At 38.4% G+C, this 23,637-nt stretch overlaps 1 protein-coding gene across 8 annotated transcripts; it reads right to left on the bottom strand.

Annotated features, from left to right (window-relative positions):
* Positions 1 to 19,939: 19,939 nt before the first annotated feature.
* LOC112193234 lies at positions 19,940 to 22,468 on the bottom strand. Of its 8 annotated transcripts, none has more exons than XR_005807845.1 (8): positions 22,128 to 22,467; positions 21,858 to 21,929; positions 21,594 to 21,715; positions 21,433 to 21,496; positions 21,260 to 21,312; positions 21,045 to 21,143; positions 20,673 to 20,719; positions 19,940 to 20,229 (listed from the first exon to the last, which is right to left on the bottom strand). XR_005807845.1 is itself a non-coding variant. In XM_040515905.1 (8 exons), the coding sequence occupies exons 1-8, from the start codon at positions 22,360 to 22,362 to the stop codon at positions 20,212 to 20,214; spliced, it is 639 nt and encodes a 212-aa protein (XP_040371839.1). In that variant the 5' UTR covers positions 22,363 to 22,468; the 3' UTR covers positions 19,940 to 20,211. The 8 variants fall into 8 exon arrangements, 2 of the variants coding, with proteins under 2 accessions (XP_040371839.1, XP_040371841.1); XR_005807849.1 differs by having other exon boundaries at positions 21,045 to 21,115; positions 21,212 to 21,312; positions 21,826 to 21,929; positions 22,128 to 22,204; XM_040515905.1 differs by having other exon boundaries at positions 21,116 to 21,143; positions 22,128 to 22,468.
* Positions 22,469 to 23,637: the final 1,169 nt, after the last annotated feature.

The following is a 23,637-nucleotide window of genomic DNA, read 5'->3' as shown; positions in this document are numbered from 1 at the left end:
GGTTGTCACACAACAAACCTGGTAAGCTTATAAAGCTCGTATGAATAACTCAAACCAAAACTCCACACAACTCATACGAAAACGAGGAAAACCTTTCAACTCGAGATAAAGAAACACATACCATGATTCCCAAAACAATATTCTTTTCCCAAAAGAAAAAAACAAAAGTCAACCCGTGACAAAATCATAATAATTGAAACTCTGACAATTAAATATGATACACAAGTCCACCCTAGACATTTAAAAGAAAGAATCCCTGAAACTCCCTTTTAAAACACATACTCAAAATAACGAAAGTCACCCTGTGACAAAATCATATTGATTGAAACTCTGACAATTCAATATGACCACAAGTCCCACTTGGACATTTAAAAAAAAGAATCCCCGAAACTCCCTGAAATCCCCGTACTCATAAGCATCAAGCAGCTCCCCGATACTCCCCATGATGTACAATGGCAACAGACTAGAGCTCTAACTGATCGTATCCACTCACCTGGCCAAAGGCGGGAAGTCCCAATATATATGTCTGAGGTCACTCCCAACAACCCCGAATCCTCATACCTCTCTGGTCGTCAGATCAAAACATTTAAAAGCGGTCACTCAGGACTAAATGTTACTCAACTCTCAAAAGGAGATGTCACCTCGTGACCTCCAATCATCAGACCTCCCCGGTCTCCAAATCAAAACATTAAGCAAGTCGCTCTGGACCCAAAAAGTTAATCCAAATCAAAAGGAGATGTCACCCTGTGACCTCCGAATCTCCAGACCCCCGGTCATCAGATTCAAAACATTAAGCAAGTCGCTCTGGACCCAAAATATTAAATCAAATCAAAAGGAGAAATCACCATCTGTGACTCTTAGATCTTCAGGCCCCTGGTAGATCAAAACGTTCAAATCACATTAAAGCAACTGATACCAAATCTTGACACTTTTCAAAGAATAGAAATTCCCAATTCCTAACTCATTGTCTCCTGAAAAGTCAAGCCTCAAAACAATAGAATGAAACTCATCATACATACTGTTTAAATCACCCATCAACCCATAAGAATATATATATATATATATATATATATATATATATTATCAAGAGCGGAGCTCCACTTTGAATAACATGTGAAGTTTGAGTTTTGGGTCACTTTTCGGTGGCATATCCACATCTCGGCCATTCAGTTTTTAGGTACTAGTGTACAGATCATCTCTGCAAATTTTCAGCCAAATTGATGATCGTTAAGGTATCTAACTCGCTTAAACCAATAGACGGACTGAATCTGTCAACCTGAACCGTACTAGTTTTAAGGCAATTATCAATGCCTTAACAATCATCATTTTGGATGAAAATTTGCAGAGACAATCTATACACTAGTACCTAAAACCTGAACGGTCGAGATGTGGATATGCGACCGAAAAGTGATCAAAAACTCGAACTTCACACGTTAATTTTCAAAGCGAAGCTCCGCTCTGGATAGGATATATATATATATATATATATATATATAGTCATTCACTCAGGAATGCTATTAATACCAACTATAGTTTGCAGTTAACTAAATGACTCTCAAAACGATAAAGGTAACTTCGTTCGTAAATGAACATTGTGAGATTACTCAACTCAGAATCCCGCTGCGTCTTCTATATAGAACAGAGCAGCACAACCACAAAATATCCATTCAAAAGTACTTCATCAAGTACCTAATCACATACGGTCTCAACTTAGTATATGAATCACAAGCGATTTAAGTCCGAAACCCCTGTTTTGAACTAAAATCCTCAAAAGTGACGCCAATCGAGGCGAAACCACATCCGAGACCACCCAAAGTCTTCGGAACAATCCTCCAATCGATATGTCAAAACCACAAGTCTATCGAACGCTCGAATCCTCATGGATCGAATAATCGAGCGGTTCAAAACCGTAAAAATCATTACATATTCATACAATCTCCAAAAATTACGTATTATATATCAAAACACTCATATCGATGAGTAGATGATATATATAACTAGAAACTGTCCCTTACATGGTTGGAACGCCGCCAAGGCGCTGTCACAGGCGGTGGCACAACCACCATGGTCACCGCATGCCAAAACTTAAAACTATCTCAATCAAACCGTCCAAAATGTCAAGAATACCAAGTAGAAAAACTTTAATACCTAAAGTTTGAACCAATTCAGCCTAGATTGGCCAAGATCAAGCCCACAAGCGAGATTACACTGTTCACTCCGAGTTGAACCGATTCCAACGTAAATCGATCTAAACAACTACCATGGATCGATAGAGGAGGCTCCCACAAACTCAACAAGCTTGGTCCAAAGCCATGGTGTCGTCGGAGCTAGGATTTCCGACCGGGTCTGACTGCACTCAAAGTCGCCACCTTGCAGCACCGCCATGGGTGGAAATCACCTCTAGAGGATGCCACAGGGAGGAGCGCACGGACACTACACCAAAAACTGCCTCACACAACGGAGAACAAATCCTCTGTTGTCTGTTAACGACAATTGAATCATACAACATATTTAATGAATCTCCGTTGTATAAAGATGCTCAAATTATAAAACTTCTAGTTAGGAGGTGATGGCACAACAGAAAGAGAGATTATCTGTTGTCTGAATGAAAGAAAAAGATAGGCATATTTCCCTCCTACCATTGAGTCAAATTTGGCTCCAAATTGTACCCTAGATGCTATTAAATTGGACAACCGTTTAGTTACTTCCGTTGTAGGAGTATACCTGGAAATCATCATACAATGGTTTTTAATGTCCTGTTGTGCAAGTGAGTACCAAAATTTGGAGATGGGTCCAAAATGAAATTCATTCCCCCCAAAACGAGAAAATTTGGCTTCAATTGTTTGTTATGCTTGCAATTCCAACAACAGAATGAACTATTTTTGTTGTGTGAATGAGCAATGACTAGCCTAAGCGCGAAACCTAACATTTTGATTGCAGAGGCGGGAAATTTCCATCTTTTATTCCCTCAGCTATGTAACAAATCAGACAACGTAAACATATCTATACGTTGTCTGTCTGAGTTAAAAAAAAAAAAAAAAAGTAAATGCCTATTGCCTTAGCCAACTCGATCGAGGGCACACTTCAACAAAGTTAATGCCTTGGCCATTTTTCATCTCTGAGAGAGAAACCCCGAGTTTTTCTTCACTTCGAGCAAAATCTGGAGCTTTTCTTCACCATCTTCTCAAAACACTTAGCCATCACAAATCACCATCCTTCAAAGTCTGGATTTAGGTTCTATTCGATTGGGATTCGTTTGGGTTCTACTTGATTAGTTCGATTTAGGGGTTTTTCATTCTGCTAATGGGGGATTTGGGTTCTGATCAATCGAGTTGGGTTCTACTCGATTAGGGTATTTCTTCTGCCTCAAAGAGAAGATAAATCTCATTCTTTGCAAGCTCCAGACTGGGTATTTCTTCTCTTCTTCTCCTCTCTCCCAGAAGCCTCAACTCCTCTTCAAGGCTTCAACATCGTGCCTGGGCTCCCACACCTTCTTCCACCAAATCCAATCTAAGCCACCAAACTCTAATCAAAACCCCATAATCCCATCGTCTTCTCTAGTTCTTGAAAGTCTACCCGTCTCTGGCCAAACCCCAACTCAACCCTAAAAAGAATCTCCATCGGAGCACCCAGTCGAAGTCTTCGTTCGAATCCGAGACAATCCATGAGCCAAAGACCCGCAACACCTGCGAAATCAGAGCTTTTGGTTCTGGGCCGATTTCGGGTACCGAGTTTTCACCCTAGATGGGGTCTCGAAGTCCGATGACGATGATCTTGGTTAGAAACAACTCGAGTTTCATCCTGTTCTCTCTCCGTCTCTCCCTCCCTTAACCCTTTTCTTCTCGATCTAGAGCAAGAAGCAGAAACAACTCGAGTTTCATCCTCAGTCTCAATCCATCGTCTCTTGCTTCCTGAAGATGTTACAGCGAAGCCGATCCCCATGTCAAGTCCTTGTTCTCTTGCATCAAGCAGAAGAAGAAGAGGCTGACTAGCTCTCTATCAAAATTTCACAGGTTAAATCTGAAATATCTCTTGGGTTTTATTCCTATAGAGTATTTTCTGTGATTGGGTATATTTGATTGAAGATTTCTCACATTTTCTTCACATCGAAAATCCCTATGTGATTGGATCTATTTGATATCTCGTTTGGTATTTTCGAACTATGATTATATTAAGGATTTCGATGGGTTCCAGGTTCAGACAATTTTCAAGTTGTAGAAGTTTTGATTTTGAGTATTTTTGGTTTTGGGTATACCATATTTTAAGGTAATTTTGTCTAGTGACTCCATTAGGATGATTAGGACTGGGAAGGATCAAGTTCTTTGTCTAGTTTGATAAAGCTCATTTTTACTTACTGAAGTATCATGTCAATCTTGTTTGATAAAGCTCTTTGTCTAAAGATGTTATTTGTTATTCTTTAGATTAGCTCTTTGTATATGTGCTTGTTACGTGCTTGTTTCTCTATTTTCATGTTTTTCAGCATGATTAATATGGATTTTTGGGCTTTTAAGCTGCTGGTAAATATCCTTACTTTCCTGGCCAAGAGCCCACTTTGCCTGGGGATATCAATTTGTTGCTTCAGGTATGGCTTTCATGAACCTCCCTATGTGTTTCTTGCTTAATCCAATGTACTTGAAGTTGAAGTTCTATTCTTTTTGCAATATAAAGAAATAAGGGTATAGAGATTAGTAATTTCCATCATTGTCATCCGGTCATGTATCTCCACTAGTATTCCAATTATGTCTTACCCTCTAGTATTTTTTATTTTAATTTTGTTTGTTGCTCATTTAGAATGCGGTGGTTCTCATAAGTAAAATTTTTGTAGTAATTCGATTAATTGATGTCATTCTGCAGATATGTTGTGAATAATGTGTGTTTTCTTTGTTTGCTTTCTTGCCTTGACCATATATTTTGGATGCAGGGGGAAACAAGCTTGCTGGGAGAGAACATTTCTTTGTCTGCATCAGGGAAAAACTGGTGAATACAACATGCTATAAATGCCAAGAGCAGTTGCTATTCTCCATCACTTCCATATACTCTGGTTTAGCTAGTCTAAAGCAACATGTGTTATCCTCCCCCCCCCCCCCCCCCCCCAGCTACTTGTGTAGTAGTGAGTCATATGTTCTTTCACTCCATTTTTCTTTTCAATTTCCCCATAATGTTTAAGATTTTACTTCTAAAATGAGGTGCTACATTATGGCAGGGTGTAATAGAAAATGTGTTGGAGAGAAGCACTCGAGTTCAGTAGCTTGATGGAACTATTGTACCACTGTGATCTTCTCCATTGGAGGTAACTTTGAGTGATTCTCCCTTTTGTGTGTTTTTTTTATGAAATTATCAGCTTTGGGAAACTTTCAACGCAGAGAATCTCATTTTTGAGGCATACTTGGTGTAGGTTTTTTAGGTAATTTATCTTGACTCCATAATTTTTTTAAACAAGCAATACAAAACTTTGAGGAGTATATATGTCTTCTTTTAAGTGTGCTATGCAAGAATGAACATTACTATAGAGCTTGTTATGTAGTAAGGCATAATCCCTTTTGTTTTCATTGCATTTGTAAATTGTGTCGGGAACTATATGGTGGACTATTGCATAAAGAGTCATTGGAAGATCAAGCATGGAATACCCGGCAATGCAACAAGCTATATTTTCTTTCATCATGTAAAACTTAGCTAGAAAACTTAAAAGCTTCTTAGTCTATGAAATGTATGAATGCTTTAACAATGTTCCTTAAATTCAATATTTGATGAATTGATGTACCACAATGCTTTTGGTACAAATATTGATCATTTGATGGTTTGCATGCAATTTATATTCCAATTGTTCATTGTTAATTTATATCTATTCAAAATTTGGGTATTCACACAACACAGTTCTAGATATCACATAATGGATTTCAATAAGTAACGTCGTCTAGTTTTAAGCTCATACAACAGAAAATACTAGAACACATTTGTCTTACTCTAAATCACACAACAGACAAACTACAAAACCGTTGTATGAAAATCTTAACCCACAACGGCATAAAAGCAAATTCTGTTGTGTGAACTGCTGCGCACAAGTGCTGTGCATGGATGCGTCTGGCATCTGTCGAGTTCTGGGACAACGGTGTTAAGGAATATCCGTTGACTGACTTTATATCATACAACAGTAAATTCACTGTCGTCTGATTTTTCATCAGACAACATCGAGATAGACGACGGTGAGTCTCCAAATCACACAACGTTTTTATGCCGTCGTGTGATGCAGTTTTGGTGTAGTGAGAGGAGGCCAAACGATCTGGGCTCCTCCAGTGGTCTGAAGTTGCCAGAGTTGCAAGTTCTGGCCGGCTCGGAAATACAGGTCCGGGTAGGTATTTAGGAGAGAGAACGGAGAGAAAAGGAAATTCTGAAAATGGAAACTTTCCAAAAATAACACAAATGAAATTATTTTAGGAAACTTCTATTTATAGTAATTTCCAAAAATGGCATAAACTTCCGCTAACCATAACTTTCTCATATGAACTCTGATTTCCGCGTTCCACCTGTCCATGAACTCGTATCGACGTGCTCTACGACTTTCGTGAAGGAAGTTTTTTGAAAAACCCAACATATAAAAAGTCAACCTTTGTGCCCCCCTAAAACCATACTTCTCGAATAAAAATTTGTCCGAAACACTTCGGCTCCATCCACGAACGTCCCAACAATCACTGAATAAATTCTGGAAAATCCTCAGAAAATAATAACAAATTTTTGAGGTACTACAACAACACACAGATTCAGCACCACCATCGCTGTAGCCCATCCCTCCTAGATTGATAGGAGCATTTTAATGCGACGTTTTAACTGTTATTTCCCTATATTTTCTGCGTTATTTCCTTAATAAAACTCTGTTTAGGAAAGTTTCCATTCTTCGAATGGGAAAGTTCCTAATTGTAGAAAGTTTCCGTTTTGTAGTTTCTATTTTCCATTTTTAGAAAGTTTCCATTTTAGTTTAAGAAAGTTTCCATTTCTTATTTTAGAAAGCTTCTATTTTCAGGTTTTTGGAATAAATAAGCTGAATTGAGTTCATAAATGGAACGAGAAGCTTCATGAAGATGACATGGCAAGGAGAGAATCAAGGAAGAGTTTTTTTAAAAAAAGGAAAATATATTTTCCTTGGGGATTAAATTTGCCGTGTAATACTTAAGGAAAAACAAGGTGACAACGTGGGAATTAAAGATGATTGATTGAGGATTTCAAGGAGAGATTTTCTTGGGAGACTTTTATGGAAAGAAATATTGTTGGAGGAATAATTTGGTTTGATTGCCAACGTGAAAATCAGAAATAATCAAGGAGATGACGCCAAGAGAGATTCAAGGGAGATATTTATGGAAGGAAAATATGTGTGCACCAAGGAAAAGCTAAAAAGACGTCTAGATTCATCCCTAAATTCCCTAAAGGAATGTTGGCCGAAATTCATGAAGAAAATCAGAATAATTTCAAGGAAATTCGGCAATTAAATATTAGGGAGGTATTTTAGAGAATTTTGATTGGTTGGAACACATCACAAGCTTACTTGGCGAATTATCATTGGTTGAAGCTATGTGGAAAATTCTGATTGCTTTGTGAACCCTAGCCATGCTCCTATATATACCCACATCTTTGACGTTGAGAAGGGTCCTCTCCCCCATACAATTTACACTTTAGAAAAAAATCAGAAAATCTTCTTAGCATAGCCGTGAGTTTCTCCATCCTCTAGTCATCTCCACGAGTTCAAGCAAGGCCAAGGGAGAAGAAGCATAGCCGTGAGCATCCATCATCCATCTCCAACCTTGAAGCTTGCTTTCGAGATTCAAGAGACCACCACATCAATCGTTCATCACCATCCCCATCTCACGGTGTAATCCGATTCTCCTTTGTAACCTTTGCTTTGAATTTCGTTGGTTATGAACTAGTTGACATATGTGTTTGAACAAATATTAATTTCTGGAATTTTTATGATTAATTGAAAATTTTCAGATTCATATTATTGTTCTTCGAGAGTTGCTTATGTGGGTTTGTTTAATTAAATTTGCGTTATAGATAACTTTTGTATTTTAATCTTATGTGGTTGCAAACACTTAGGATTTTGATATGAATGATGCTAGGTTTAAGAGCATGAAATCGACTTTTCGTTTTGTGTAAACTTGAATCAAAGTAGTAAAGGTTTTGTACAAAGACCGAATTTAATTAACGAGGATTGCAATTAGGTGGACTTTTCCATACTAAGTTGTACACTTGGGTTGATAGCCTTTCCCTATGTGTAATGCGTTAAACATGACATGATTGACTAGCTTTCTAGGGTTTGATTGCATGTTTGATAGGATTAATCTAGGTGCTTTCGCTTAGGTTAATTAGCATTGAAAAGTAAAAAATGGGAATTCATTTGCTTTCGAATGTTTCACATGATCAACTCCTTTCTCATGACTTAGATGAACAATATTAGGGTTTGAGTCAATTTTAATCAATAGTTTCGGTTTTGATCTTTGTTCTCTCATTCCATTCGTATTTTTATGTTTTTGCATTTTAATTGTTTTGTTAACTTAGTTTTATTTTCGAAAAACCAAAAACAGAATCCCCCCTTTTCGTAAATATGTATATATTTTGTTATATCTTTGTAAATATTATACTTTGTTTTAATTTTAATTGTTTAATTGTTTGATAATGACAGGTGTACCCTCAATCCCCGGAATAGAACGATCCCTATTTATTACGTACTACTAATGACATTTCAGGGTTAAATTATGCGCTTGCTTTAAGCCGCATCATAGACCTAGAGGAAAACTTGCAACTCAGCCCCCAGTCGCCGCCACCACCATCTAAATTTCAATCGTCTCTGGACGCCGTCACCCATGCTGTCCCAAGATCCAAATCCTCTTCGGTCTTCCCAATCTGAAGACCATCGAATGGAAACCTATCCAAGCCAAGATCAGTCATCGTAATGTTGTTCCTGCCAACACCCATCATGCTAAAAACCAAAAAAAGAGGTCGAGGCCTATGAAAACGGAGAAACGTCAAGTAAGCCCGCTTTTAGCACTAAGGAAAAGGCGAGAGAGAGGTGAACCACCACCCTTCTCGATTGTAGGTACAAGACCACCACCAGTCAGGGCAACCCGCTGTCGAGAGTCCTCTCTTGCGAGAGTTAGAAGAGAAAATATTTTGTGAAATTTCATAATGAGTAGTGTTGGTCTAAGGTCATGCACAATTGATTGGGTGATAGTTCAATAACCTTTTATTAAAGGGTTTAACTATTTGTATCCAGTAAATATCTAAATAAATCTGACAAAACAAATTTGGGTTTTTATCATCACTAGGGTAAAAACTTTCTTGCACCGGACAGAATGATACCCAACTTTCAAAAGTGATCAAAGAGGTACTTAGACTTAAAAAAATTGATCAACTTCATACCTTCGTGCATTTTCCATCACATCTCCGTTAAAGCTAAGAGTACATACAACCTTTCACTCAATTTTTAGTTGCAAATGACAATATTATCCTCTAATTCTTTCTCTTTCTCTTTTATGTCCTTCTTCCTCGTTCTTCTGCAATCTGTGAGCTTTCTGTAATTGGAATTCAAAAATTTTGTAGAATTAGAATCCAAAACTGAATATAGAGATACACAGATGCAAAATCAAGCCCAAAAATTGAAGTGAATTGTGGTCAGAGGGCCATCAACCATCTATAACAAATAAAGTTGGGTTGTTTCCCACCTTCTAAAGAAACAAAGAAAAATGTGTGTGTGGTGGTGGTGGGGGCGGGGGGATAAGAGAGAGAGAGAGAGAGAGAGAGAGAGAGAGAGAGAGAGAGAGAGAGAGAGAAGAAGAAGAAGAGAATCAACAAAGTAAATAAAAAATAATTGAAAATTTTTGTATAAAATATTATTATAATCCCCCAAAACATCGCACCACACGTGATCAATTTTAACAGAAAAGTTACAAAAAATAAACTGAGGTATCAAGTAGAATTTGTTTTTAAAATTTTAGGTATCATTTTGTATACTTTTGAAAGTTGGGTATCATTTTGTCCGATGCAAGAAAGTTTTGACCCTAGTGGTAATAAAAACTCAACAAATTTGGGTTCTAATAGGTGAAGACTGAAGAGTATATTTAAGAAAAAGAAGTTTTCATTAAATAAAACAAAATAAATTGTTTGTTTCAATTAGTTTGGGACTTTGGGCATCAGGAAAATAATTAATTTTTTGAGCTTAATGTAATAAAGAAGCTTGGGTCTTAAAGGAAATTGATGTAGAGAACAATTAAACGGAATGATGTGGGTCATTCTAAGAGACTCAAGTTGTGCTATATACACCGTAGACATTCTAAGGTATTATGTAAGGTCGTTTCAAACGACTTTCTAAACTTTATAACTTATTTATATTCAAGCCTCAAGCTCTCCTTTGCTTTTTTTTTTTTTTTTTTTTTTGCAAAATATGGGCTGGTGTGGCTATCCTAAACCTTGATAAATGAAACTTCCGAATACAAGGATGGACATAGTGCCTAAACTCCAATTTACCATACGCCTGAAGAGGACATCTCGAATAATAACAGATTTCTCCACTATTACAATGTATTTTAACATGCACCTACTAGCAAAAAGTATCACATCGACTACTTCATTTTCTTTACAATAACTGTGGCATATCAGAAAGTTAAAGTAATGCCATAAAACCAAAGTAGCTTTCCTCATATGCTAACGTCTGGAAATAAATCCAACGACACAATGATTCATCTTGCCACTAGGAGGTTGTGCTCAATTTACTATAGAGATAGGTTGCAGCTTCGTTAGGGCAGACAAGGCACTTAGAGTGCACATATAGGCAAATGGCCTAAACCGCCCTACTATTTTAGCGCAAGGACTTATTGCTAATACAAAGCAGTATAGTAAAAACAAGAAGTAAATATTAAGTAATAAAATACTATCAGCCCACCAATAGAGGTCCCAAAGACACAGGCCTAAACCAGTTTCTCGACTTCCTTGCAACGAACGTCAACAGCCAGCCCATAGGACACCAACGAATCTGAACTGTCACTGGATCATTATGTTGCAACCGGTGTTGACCTCCGACTGACTATGGTGGCCGGACCATGAAGCACAAATCAGATCCAGATTGTACCACAGGTCCGGAATGCATCCACCCAATAAATCTCCATGAATCCTTCATAACGACGAAGGAGAAGAATGCAACTGACTTACATTCCGGAGGGATTGCCATATGTTGACTCAAGGTATTACGCCAAATGCCGTTCACAGTTTCAGTCAGGCATCAGGAGGTGCAACCAACGGCACCCATGCTAGTTCTGCCAGGGGCGGCACTTCAAGGGGAAGTGGTCGTCGTGGATGTCCAGAGACTCAGACGAGACTTCATGCTATGATTCAGCGAGATGATCACTCTCCTTCAAATGGTATCGGCGGTACGTTATACTTTCTTTTGATTAATGATCTTGTTAGGTTTCACCTAGGACACGCTTATCTGATAAAATTAGTGTAGCTAAGCCTTACTCATTTGTGTAAAATTTTGAGGATGAAATTTTTTATAAGGAAGGGAGGTTGTTACGTCCCGTATTTCAATTTACTGATTTACTAGTCATGTGGACGGTAAACGACATCTATTGTTACTTTTACTTCTGTTTCTAACTTTTAGTGGACCAAAAAGTTGACTTTCTGTTTTGTTCCTTATTTAAAAAAACCTCCTTCATGAAAGTTGTAGAGTACGTTAAACCGAACACGTGAACACGTGACATGCTTAAATCGGAGTTTGTATAGAGAAGTTATGGACAAAAATGTAAAAGTTACTGTTTTGATAATTTGGCTATAAATAGAAATTCCACCTTAGGTAACTTGCCATTTCCGGAAACTCACCTTTTTATCACTGTTCATTTTCCTCTTCCATTGGATATGGGGTGGTGTTGCAATCTATCTCGGCCAGTAGGCAACGCAGAAGGGAGAATCTGACCCTAAGAGCATTTTCGGGTCGCTGGCGATTTCTCCGTCCACCTTTGGCCATGCCACCGGTCAAGTTTTTAAGCTGGTGAGACGTACAACAATCTTTCCAATTGGCTTGAACAAAACCGAAGCGTGGAGAATGAATCAAATGAATGAAATTCTAGGGTTTCAAATCAGCCTTTTTGAAATTCTAGGTAAATTCTGATCAATTCATACATTTCTAGACTTTGATGTAGTTATGTAAGTTGTTGGGCTTGTTAAGAGGAAGATTTTGACATAGGTGGTGTCACCCAATTTAGGGCCCACGCGCGGCCACTGTGGGGTGGCACGTGGGGCTTATTCTGGCCTCCTAATTTGGTTGGTTAGGTTGGTTGTAGCGTGTAGAACTTGTAGAGATGACTTTGATGGAAATCGGAGAAAGTTTGGTACCGATTGTGATTTTCTGAAGTGCGGAGTTTCGGTTGTTGATTTACTGGAATCCGACCATTGGATAATCCTGATTTCTATTACAGAATACTTAAATCGATGAATCGATCTTAGTGGTGAAGTTTGGGATGAATCTGAGTAGAAATGGAAATGTTGGTTTTACGAGGGGTTTTCGGGTTTAGTTTTAAAATCGTATTTAATTTTCAAATTGTTGTTTAAGAAATATAATTTTGTATAGGACGAGATACCAACCCATCGCTCGACGAGGATCCGTACACTTGGGTGCCACGTTAGTCGTATACTGTGAGTGGACTTTTGATTTTAAATTATGCCTGCATTTTTTTTTCGAATGAGTGATATATTCATTTATTGTTTTATTTATCGAGCATATTATTTGATTTCGGATATTATTTAGTTTTGGATTATAATTTGAACATATGATTCGATTTCAAAATTTGATTTCGGTTTATCTCGTGGATTTGCTTTCAATGATGATTTTCGGAGATTGATTATGATTTATCTCGGTTATGATTTCGGAAATGGATTTGTGTTACTATTTTATTTGATATTGAGCTTTCAATGATTTATCTCCGATAAATGGTTATTATTTGGATTTATGATTTGTAATTTGATCTCGCTATTTGTATCGATTCGACAATATTTTTGGCGTGTGGGACACATCAGTGTTTTATGTGATTTCTCTTGAGATTTTTCGAGTACGGTTGGGAATCGTTCTCGTGCCTTCATTTGAGATTTTGGAGAAGCCTTATGGATTTTACTGTTTTCGAATATTTTCTTCACCATACTTGGGTCGCTTTATTAGTTCTCCTCCTCAGTTACTCTGTGTTTGTGGGTGGTAGTCAAGCCTAGAGCCTGGGTGGCTCCTTTGTCATATGGTGATTTCTTCTTCCCCATACTCTACTGTTACTTGACTAGCAGGGCTAGTCTGATTTTATCTTAACCAGCGGGGCTGGTATGTTTTCATGATATTTCGATTTTAAAGAAATATGTTTTCTAAATGCTGCATGCATCGAGATTTTATAAGTTTAAATACGTGGGAAAGTATTAAAGTTTATTTTATTTAAATTATCTTGATTATTTATTTTTGTCCACTCATGCTTACGTTTTACATGCTTTCCCCTTGGGCCCATCGGTTTAAAATGCCCTGTTTACAGAGTAGCTAGTTCGGCATAGTAGGATTTGGAGCATAGCATCTGCTGCTGTTGTATTCCATATTATAGGTTACTTATTGAACCTACTTGTATCTTGATTTATTTATCCCCTTTTAGATTGCTCTGATAACCTGTGGAACAAATATTATAAAGTTTGGGAGTTATATTTGCGCATTTGAGAATATGTGATATTTCAGATTTTAGTTAAATATTGTGGAGTTGTTGGGATTTGTGGAGCAGGGTGGCTCTAGGAGAATAAGGGTGGTTTGTTTAGAAGTGTAAATGTGTTTTCTACAGGTTTTGGGTAGTCCATTTTTAGGAGTGACTCTGCCGAATTTTCAGTACACTTATTCCTAAGGTCCACCCTGCAACGCCACCTTGGATTTCAGGATGAAATATGGGGTGGGTCTTGTCACGCACCACCGGACGGAGTATCACAAGCCTTCGAAGCATCAAGCACGTTCTCTTCCTCTTTTTCCTCTCTCTGCAGTGATTATTTTTAGTCTTCCAATTAACTAAGCTTTCCTATCCTTAGATCAATGAAATTAACACCAAAGAGAGCATGAGAATAATAAGACCAATTAAATTAATAGTATACACGGTCGTTCCAGTCCAAAGGCGACTGAACTATATACAACAGATTTAGAACTTCAAGCACTACAATCTGGTTTTGCTTGTCATAAATATATCCTGAAATGGATGCAAAACAGGTGGTCCAAGACTTACCAAATGATGAATCCAATTGGTTAGTGTTGATACCACACATCACATACCGCCAAGCATAAGCAACGACCTCTTAGGTGGGCCCCGCGACATGGTTAGTCCCACCTACGACATGCATCCCTTAGTCTGACACCTGAGCTACCTCGTTATAGTGGAGGTCGGCCAGTGCCTCGTAGGGAGGCCACCCTCCCATGATCTCCAAAAGGCTTCAAGAGAAGCAATATGTGTATTGTATCCCACATTGGAAATATATAATAGAATGGGATTTCCTTTAGCTATAAAGGGAAGCCCTCCCCTTCTTGGAAAGGGATGTGATCCATGATCTCCACACTTGTATCACTACAAAGGTCACTTGACCTCACTCAGAATAAAATATCTAAGTGGACGTAGCCTTGCCTTAAGGGCAAGGTGAGCCACTATACATGCATGTGTCATTTCTTTCTCCCTCCCTACCTTGCCTCATACTTAGTTCTCGCTCCATATTCTATCACAGAAACATTGGCGCTAGAAGGAGGGTCCCTAGGTTTGGGTATGAACCTCCGACCTTGAGCAAGGGTCATGTACGGGAACCACCAATCATCTACGCACAAGACACATCCGACCTTGAGTAAGGGTCATGTACGGGTACCACGAGTGACCGGGTACATGCAAGACACCCCACCCTCAACCTCACCCAAGCCTTCGAGCCAACGGGTTCTATGAGCTTCTGGATACATGAGTCAGCGGGTACATGAGCTTCTAGGTATCTGAGAAGGTTCCGAGTACATGAGCTTCTGGGTACATGAGTCAGCGGGTACCACAAGCCACCAGTACCGCGAGCCATCGGGTACTACGAGTCAGCGGGTACGTGCACATTCCACTCCCAAGTTCCACTCGGGACTCTCACGAGTCAGCGGTTACGCATACCTCTCGGTACCTCTCCTCATCCCGCTGCCATGCAACACCACTGCCAATCAAAGAATCAAGATCCAGCTGGTCCAAGTCAACCTACTCCATTCGGGAACCACTTACGATAAATCTCGACGACCTGCTAAGCTTGTAACCTACTCCATTCGTTTCAGCATACCGGTGTTCATCACCACCTCCCGGCACCCCTGCAGCATTACCGTACGAGACCCGCAGATACGACTCAACCCACCGAGGCTCCTGGGCTTCGATCGTCCCGGTCAAATCAAGGTTGCCGGGTCAATTTAGATCCCCGGGGTCTCACCTATGTCAGTTCAAATTACCTGTGGCAGCAATCAAAAAAAAAAAAAAACAAGAAGCTCTGGGCACTCGAGTATCTGTTTTGGGCACCCAGTCCAGGCACCAGGACATATCTCTGATGATTTGCTCAATCTCATCTCATTCGGATCACCTGCAACAACCCGGCACTCTCGCCATTGCTGCTCCAGAACTTGCTAAGATAAGTTCTTCATATTGAAAATGCGTTCATATGCTACTTGGTAAGATAGGCACCTGTCGATTGATTGCATGCACTGTTTGCATTACCTTTCGGCACATATGAATGCATGATTATCTTGGTGGCATGACGTCCAAAGTCCAGTACTTCATGATCCATTGTCATGCATGTTTTGAGTCCGGTACTTCATGACCCATTTATACTCTTCGATTATGCTTCCCCAAATCCAAATGTGACATGCTCACAAACCACGCATGTACATACATCAATTAAGGCCATGCATGTATGTGAAGCAATACTGGCACTATGATCACCATTGTAGCATTTATCAAGCATGTGAACTCCTCATCAAGGAAATATTATCCTCGCATATTTAAACTATGCATGCCAAATATCATAAATGGATGTTTCTACCGATTCCATCAAGATTTAAAAGGTTTACACGTGGAGGTAGCTAGGCTCTAATGCCTGCACATGCATTATTTTTGCTTAGACTCAGCATGTTGCCAATTAACTCAGCCACACATTGTGCTATATACTCCGCCATTTAAGTGATGCAGGCATGTTTATTTTTGAGGAGTCACACTCTCGGGCACCTCCTTATACGACCAAAGTCAAGCAGACTACAGTGGCGGTTCCAAGATTTGAGACTTGTTTAGGCTAATTAAAACAATCACTATTTTTTTTTTTTTTGTATAAATCCAGACACTATCACCAAAACTCTAAAAAAATTCTCTAATCTGCAACACAAAATGCACATCTTTAAATAAAAATAAACCACAACATAATCAGGAGAACAGAGATGTATCAAAAATTCAAAACAGGAGAGATCGATAGAGTTTCATACCTTGTTTACGAGAAAGCGAAAGAAAGATTGTTGCTTTGGAGATTCCTTAGTCTGCGTTGTAGACTGAGGCTACTGGACAACAAGGGGTGAGATTTTCCACAAGAAGGGAATTTGAGTGTGGATTGCTTGAGGCATTTTGCTTTCGAAGATAAGTAGTGTGAGGCTCTTTGTTGCTTTGGAGATTCATTGGTCTGCATCGCAGACTGAGGCTACTAGACAACAAGGGGTGAGATTTTCCACAAGAAGGGAATTTGAGTGTGGATTGCTTGAGGCATTTCGATTTCGAAGATAAGTAGTGTGAGGCTCTTGTTGCTTTGGAAATTCCTCAGTCTGCATCGCAGACTGAGACTACTGGACAACAAGGAGTGAAATTTTCCACAAGAAGGGAATTTGGGTGTGGATTGCTTAAGGCATTTCGCTTTCGAAGATAAGTAGTGTGAGGCTCTTGTTGCTTTGGAAATTCCTCTGTCTGCGTTGCAGACTGAGGCTACTGGACAACAAGTGGTGAGATTTTCCACAAGAAGGGAATTTGGGTGTGGATTGCTTTAGGCATTTTGCTTTCGAAGATAAGTAGTGTGAGGCTCGATCGAAACGCACAAATCTGACCTACTGAGTAGTGTGCGGCTGTGAACTGCTGTGGGAGACTGGGAATACACGCAACTTTTACAGATATTTTTTTTTTCTTTTGGCTGGTATGGGCTAAAGATGGATATATGTACTTAAGGGTTTTTGGCCTAAAATATTGTCTAGGCTTGAGCCCATATAGCCTTCTACTTCCTTCCATCGGGGTTGTTGCAACCTTTGCCAATCCCGGAATGGAAATGGGAACATCTCACCATGGATTTTATTTACAAGTTACCTCGTACGCAGGATGGTAATGATGGTATTTGGGTGATTGTGGATCGACTCACCAAATCAGCTCATTTTCTAGCGGTTAAGGAAACCTTTAGTTTGGATAAATTAGCAAAGTTGTATGTGGACGAAATTGTAAAACTTCATGGTGTTCCCGAGTCCATTGTTTCTGATCGCGATGCCCGATTCACATCGAAGTTTTGGAAGAAGGTTCACAAATGTTTGGGAACAAAATTACAATTTAGCACTGCTTTCCATCCTCAAACTAATGGACAATCTGAGCGGACTATACAGACTTTGGAAGACATGTTGAGGGCTTGTTCTCTACAATTTAAGGGAAGTTGGGATAAGCACCTGGCTCTGATGGAGTTTGCATATAACAACAGTTATCACTCGAGTATTGGTATGGCTCCCTACGAAGCTTTGTATGGGAAACAGTGTAGGACCCCCTTGTGTTGGGATGAAGTGGGAGAAAGACAACTTATTGGTCCTGAGATTATTGAAATCACAACAGATAAAATTAAGGTGATCAGAGAGAGGCTCAAGACGGCTCAAAGCAGACAGAAGAGCTACGCCGATAGTCACAGGAAGCATCTTGAATTTCAAGTTGGTGATTGGGTATTTTTGAAATTATCTCCTTGGAAGGGTGTGGTAAGGTTTGGTAAACGAGGGAAACTAAGTCCAAGGTATATTGGTCCCTATGAGATTGTGGAACGAATTGGTCTGGTCGCTTATCGCTTGGCTTTACCTCCACAACTATCTCAAGTACATGATGTTTTCCATGTCTCCATGCTTCGCAAGTACATAACTGATCCTTCACATGTGTTACCAGCTCAACCCATTACACTTACAGAAGATTTAACATATGAAGAAGAACCAGTACAGATCCTCCATCGTCGTGAGCAAGTACTCCGAAGTAAAGTTATATCTTTGGTTAAGGTATTATGGAGGAATCACCTAATTGAAGAAGCTACTTGGGAACCAGAGGATCAAATGAGGCAATAGTATCCACATCTTTTTGCTTGACAGGTATAATTTCGAGGACGAAATTTTATAAGGAGGGGAGAATGTAAGGCCCCGTACCTTAACATCTTTATGAAGTACGTTTTTATCGGTTTTGACCGAGGAGTTGACTTTCTATTTTGTCGGTTACGTCGGAATATTCCTTGAGTACGTCGTAGGTTATGAAAAATTGAGTTCGTGGACACGTAGTTTGTTTAAATCGGAGTTTCCACGGAAAAGTTATGATCAAAAATAGAAAGTAGTATTCATAGCATGGTTATTTTTTTTAGATGAGTTTCTAATTGTGGAAAAGAGGATATAAAAACAGAAAAGAAAGAGAGAGAAATCGGGAAACCCGATTCCAGCCCCCCCCCCCCCTTTCCTTTCTTCCTTCTTTCTTTTCTTTCTCTTTTCTGCAAACCGGAGCCACTTTTTCCGGTGAAACCACCGCCACCGGCCATTAGAAGATCTTCTCTTCCTCCACTTGCATCTAAGGTAATATTTTTAACTTGGGTAGCTTTGGTTTTTGAGTTTCGAAGAGAATTGCAGAAATGGGAAAAAAATTTGTTTTTGCTTTGATCTTCGGTTTCCGGCGAATTCCTGCCGGATTCTTTGGGGGTTTTGGTTGTTGGGGAAGTGATGAGCGTGTTCCTAACCTTGTTGCAGCTCGTTTTGATCAGTAGAGGAAGATTTGAAGGTGTTTGAGACTGTGAACAGTAACCTCCGATTTCTTGGGTTCTTGTTTGATTTTTCTGGATATTTCTACTTGAATTTGGTTGTTGTTGCATGTATAGGAACTGTTAGTTGTAATCTATGAATTTTTGTGTTAGATTTAAGGTTGTTGGTTAATGAGTTTCCTTGGAGTTTTGATGTTGGTTGCGGTTCTTAGGTGGTTAAGATTATTATCTTGGGTTGAGAACTTGTTGTCATGTTTTTAGTGTTGAGTTGAGAGTGTTGAGAGGTTGGAGAAGTATATTGGGTTTTGAATGTCAAAGAGAAATTTGGAATTTTGGATGTTTTGAATGTTTTAGTTGATGAATCACTACCAGAAAAATGGTCATTTACGGCCCACAATGAGCGCCGTAAATGACAAATTACAGCACACAAAAACGCGCCGTAAAAGACAAGCCTCTTTTACTGCGTGTTTCCAGATTGCCGTAAAAGACCCCACGAGCGTGCCGTGAAAAATATAAAAGAGCGCTGTAAAAGGGTTTCAGAAATTCTTAATTTCTATTTTGAAACATTAAAGCACGCTGTAAATGACCAATAAGTGCGCCGTAATTGATCACATAAGCACGCTGTAAGAGAGAAAAAATGAGCGCTGTAAAAGAGTTTTAAAATTTTTTTATTTCAATTTTCAAATTGGAAAGCACGCCGTAAGTGATATTTGAAGCACGCTGTAATTAATTAACAAGCTTGTTGTGATTGATTAACAAGCACGCCGTAAATGTGGTCGTAAGGATATATTTAAGACGCGTAACATTTGCACTGATTTTTTTTTTTCCCTATAAATGTTGTGATACCATTTCAAAATCGAAATAAATCTATACAATTTATTGAGATAAAAAGAGAGATAACAAACTGCAAGTATCACATTAGAAAATGTAAATTATACATTTATATGCCAATAACAATTGAGTATTGTACAAAAACAACTTAACTAAACCAACATATCATCACCATGCTAAAATCTAAAACATTATCAGTTCCTTTGTAATAATCTTCTGCATTCACTTAAAACCTTCATAATTAAGGTCCAAGTAGTTGTAGTTATCCATATTCTGTTTTAGGGTACCTCAGCCAACATGTACGACAAATAAGCCATAAGCATCATGAGAGCAACTTCACGATCTGTAGAATGCCTGTTGCCAAGAGAATCATAAATTCATAATGTCAGGGAAATTGGTTAAGTATAGTTCCACAGTACAAGTCTTTCCATCTAATTGCTATTCAAATTTGCTAACTACGCAGATGGTCATAATTTAATAAACTTAGCTTTTGCTTAACTTTATAATAAGCGCAGGAACACATGCCATTATAATTTTAGCAGATTTTAATCTTGTTGATGTCAAGTAAAAACCAGAAACTATAATGGTAAATGTAAGTGCATACGCTGAGCTTAATTATCTTCTGTAAATTCATTTTCTTCCTATTCTTTGTATATGTATTTCTATTACAATAAAAAATCTATCTCATTCACTGGACCATAAGTGACTACTAGTCCTGGAATATATATTGTTTATACATACAGAAATGAATGCAGCACCAAATAATGGGTCAACATTCCAGAAGTGTTCCCTCATACCTTCCAAAGTAGAGTGTTTTTATGATATAAGCGCTTATAAGACCAGCCTGAAACATAGTAACGAAGCAAGTTAGAACATCCCAAACTTAGTAACAAGAGCTCAATTTTCTCCCAATCATATAATTACAGATTAAGCATATGCATATTGCACATATGTGAAGGTTCATGGTATTTATTCTAACATATTATCAATCCAAACCATCTTTTATGCAAAATCCACCAAATTAATAATCCAGACAGAAAGTGAAAATATGATGGCATAAAGTCTTTTAAAAGAACATTTTCTTAGGAATAACACAGTTTTTGTTATCCAGGCTATATTATTAGTCATTTTGTGTTATGTAGGGCAGTTACTTCAATCAGTAATATAACCTTGATAATCTTCACCATGGTAAAATAGCAGACTAGTAGAAACCAAGCACCCACATAGAGAAATTACTTACCTGCAGTGTCCCATAATCCAAAGGTTAACTGTGCTTCCATCCACCACCACATTAGCAATTAAAAAATATGTCATAAATCAATGAAACAAACTTAACTGATTAGTTATATATGAATCATGATGAAATTAACACCATGCTTCTTACAGTGGGGAAGGTAATGTTGGTATAAGAGATCAGCATGCAAGTTTTTCCAACAGCTCCATCACAACATTAAAGAATCAATCAGTCACCTCTACTAAAGCTCCAATCAAAAAGTCATTGTAGCCATAGTATGAGCCCAAACATATAATACATAAACTAGTGGAGGTACAACTTACTCTCTTTTAACCTCCCCTGAAGGTGTGAAAGATCAGGAGGTTGATGCGCCTCTTGTTCAAGTTCCTATATCATTAGGAAAAAGACGTTGAAAATTTAAGCAGGAACGAAAACTAGATACTTATCAATTAATATTCCAATAAGTCATGTGAAAGAAGCAAACCTGGTCAGTTGGTAATCTGAACTCAGAAGATTCATCCTTGATATTTAATTCCAGTTCCTCTCTACCTTCTTCTTGGGCTTCTTTGGAATTTTGGCGGTGAAAGGCTCCTTCTTTTGCTTCGTCTTGAGCAAAATTCAACAAAACCATTACAAAATCACCACAAACAAGATAAATAAAGCTTCAGAATCCGAATTAAAAAGAACCGCAAGCACAAACTTTTGAAAAGTCAAACCTAAAAGAGTAGGAGAGAGTTGGAGAAAGCACCGGACTGCTCAATCGGGAATAGTTCAAGATGGGATGGGTTTCGACGGCATAGAAACTGTATAATCACAAACCCTGAAAACCCATAAAGAAAACCGAATCAAAATTAGATCTTGAGCTCTAAATAGACCCAAATGAAATCCACCCAAATCGAATGAAATTCTCACAGTACCAAATTACAATCAAAGATCAACAAAATCGATATGAATGAAAGAGGAGAGACAACTGGCGATAGCAAAAAACATGGAAAATCAGAAATTACAGAGAGGTTACCATAGATCTGAACACAATACGAAGTATCTCGAGACCCAACTCTAATAGAGAGAGCCCTGCCACATATCTGAAAATGATGTCGGAGCGCTGCTACAGATAACGTAGAATGGACGTCGGCATGTATAGAGAGAGAGGCAGAGCTACGGTGAATAGAGATGTGTGAACCGAGTCCTACTCCAGATCTAACAGAAACCCAAACTTCCCGGAGAGGAACATCCCGTCCGGTAACTCTCATTGGAGTAGGCAAGGTCGCAAGGATAAGAAGAGAGAGAGAGAGATCTAGGATACAAGAAGAGGGAAGTTTAATTGTTAGCCGAAAATTATTAGCGGGCTCTTGAAATTTTGTGACATTTAGGGCGCTTTTCAAAAACACGCCGTAAAAGATTAGAAACACATGTCTTTTACAGCACACTTATAAAGCACGCCGTAAAAGACTTTTCTATCATTTACGGCATACATGATAAATACGCCGTCAAAGATCAAAAATGAAAGTTTTTTACGGCTCACAAAAAAATACGCCGTAAATATAATTTGTCATTTACGGCACACACGGAAAGCACGCCGTAAATGACCAAAAAGAGAATTCTTTTACGGCACATAAAAAAACACGCCGTAAATGAGACTCTTTTACTGCGCACATGATATGCACGCCGTAATTTGCACGTCGTAAAAAACTAATTTTCTAGTAGTGAATCTTTTGGCTTAATCTCTTGATAATTTACTATCAATGTTATTGTGGAATTGGTCTATTTTGTTTAGGAATTTGGTGTTGAGATTGTGGTTTGGAAAAGAAAATTTAGAGAGGATTTGAGATTTAGAGTTGGATTTGTGAATGGAAATAGGGAAAGTTAAGAAAGAATTTGGAAATTTTGGAAAGGATATTATGTTTAATTTGGTGATCAATTATGGTCAAGGAATCGAGTTTAAATTGATTAGATTATCGAACGATCCTTGTGAAGGTGAAGGTTAAAGATTAAGTGTGGACGTTAAATTGTAAGGGAATTTCCGTATTCAAGAATGTAAATTTCAAGTTGAAGAGTGAGTTTTGTTTTCACTATGCCAATAAAGCTATCAAACGACAGAGGAGATCTGTCGTCTGATTAAAAAAAATTCTGTTGTCTAGTACGGTGCCGTCTCTTAGGGTATCAGACGACAGATTTCCTCTGTCGTCTGAAGAATCAGACGACAGATTTCCTCTGTCGTCTGATTCTTCAGACGACAGAAGGTTTTCAAGTCATCTGTTGTCTGTTAGAGAATTCAGACAACAGTTATCTGTTATTTATAATGACTTACAACAACAGTTTTCTGTTGTTTGTTTCGTATTCTAATAACAATTAACTGTTATTTAAACTACCAACACAAAACAATTATTTGTTGTTGTACATTCATTTAAGATACAATTATATGTTGTTGTTTTTGTCTTGAGTCAACGAAAATTTATATATTTTTGTCGTTGTTTTTATTGTAAGGCCACAGTTTTCTGTTGTTTGAGTGAGAAAATAACTAACAG

This window comes from Rosa chinensis, chromosome 3, assembly GCF_002994745.2.
Source record: "Rosa chinensis cultivar Old Blush chromosome 3, RchiOBHm-V2, whole genome shotgun sequence".
NCBI lineage: Eukaryota > Viridiplantae > Streptophyta > Magnoliopsida > Rosales > Rosaceae > Rosa > Rosa chinensis.
The sequence above is the reverse complement of the archived record's forward strand: the minus strand, read 5'-3'. Positions and strand labels throughout refer to the sequence as shown.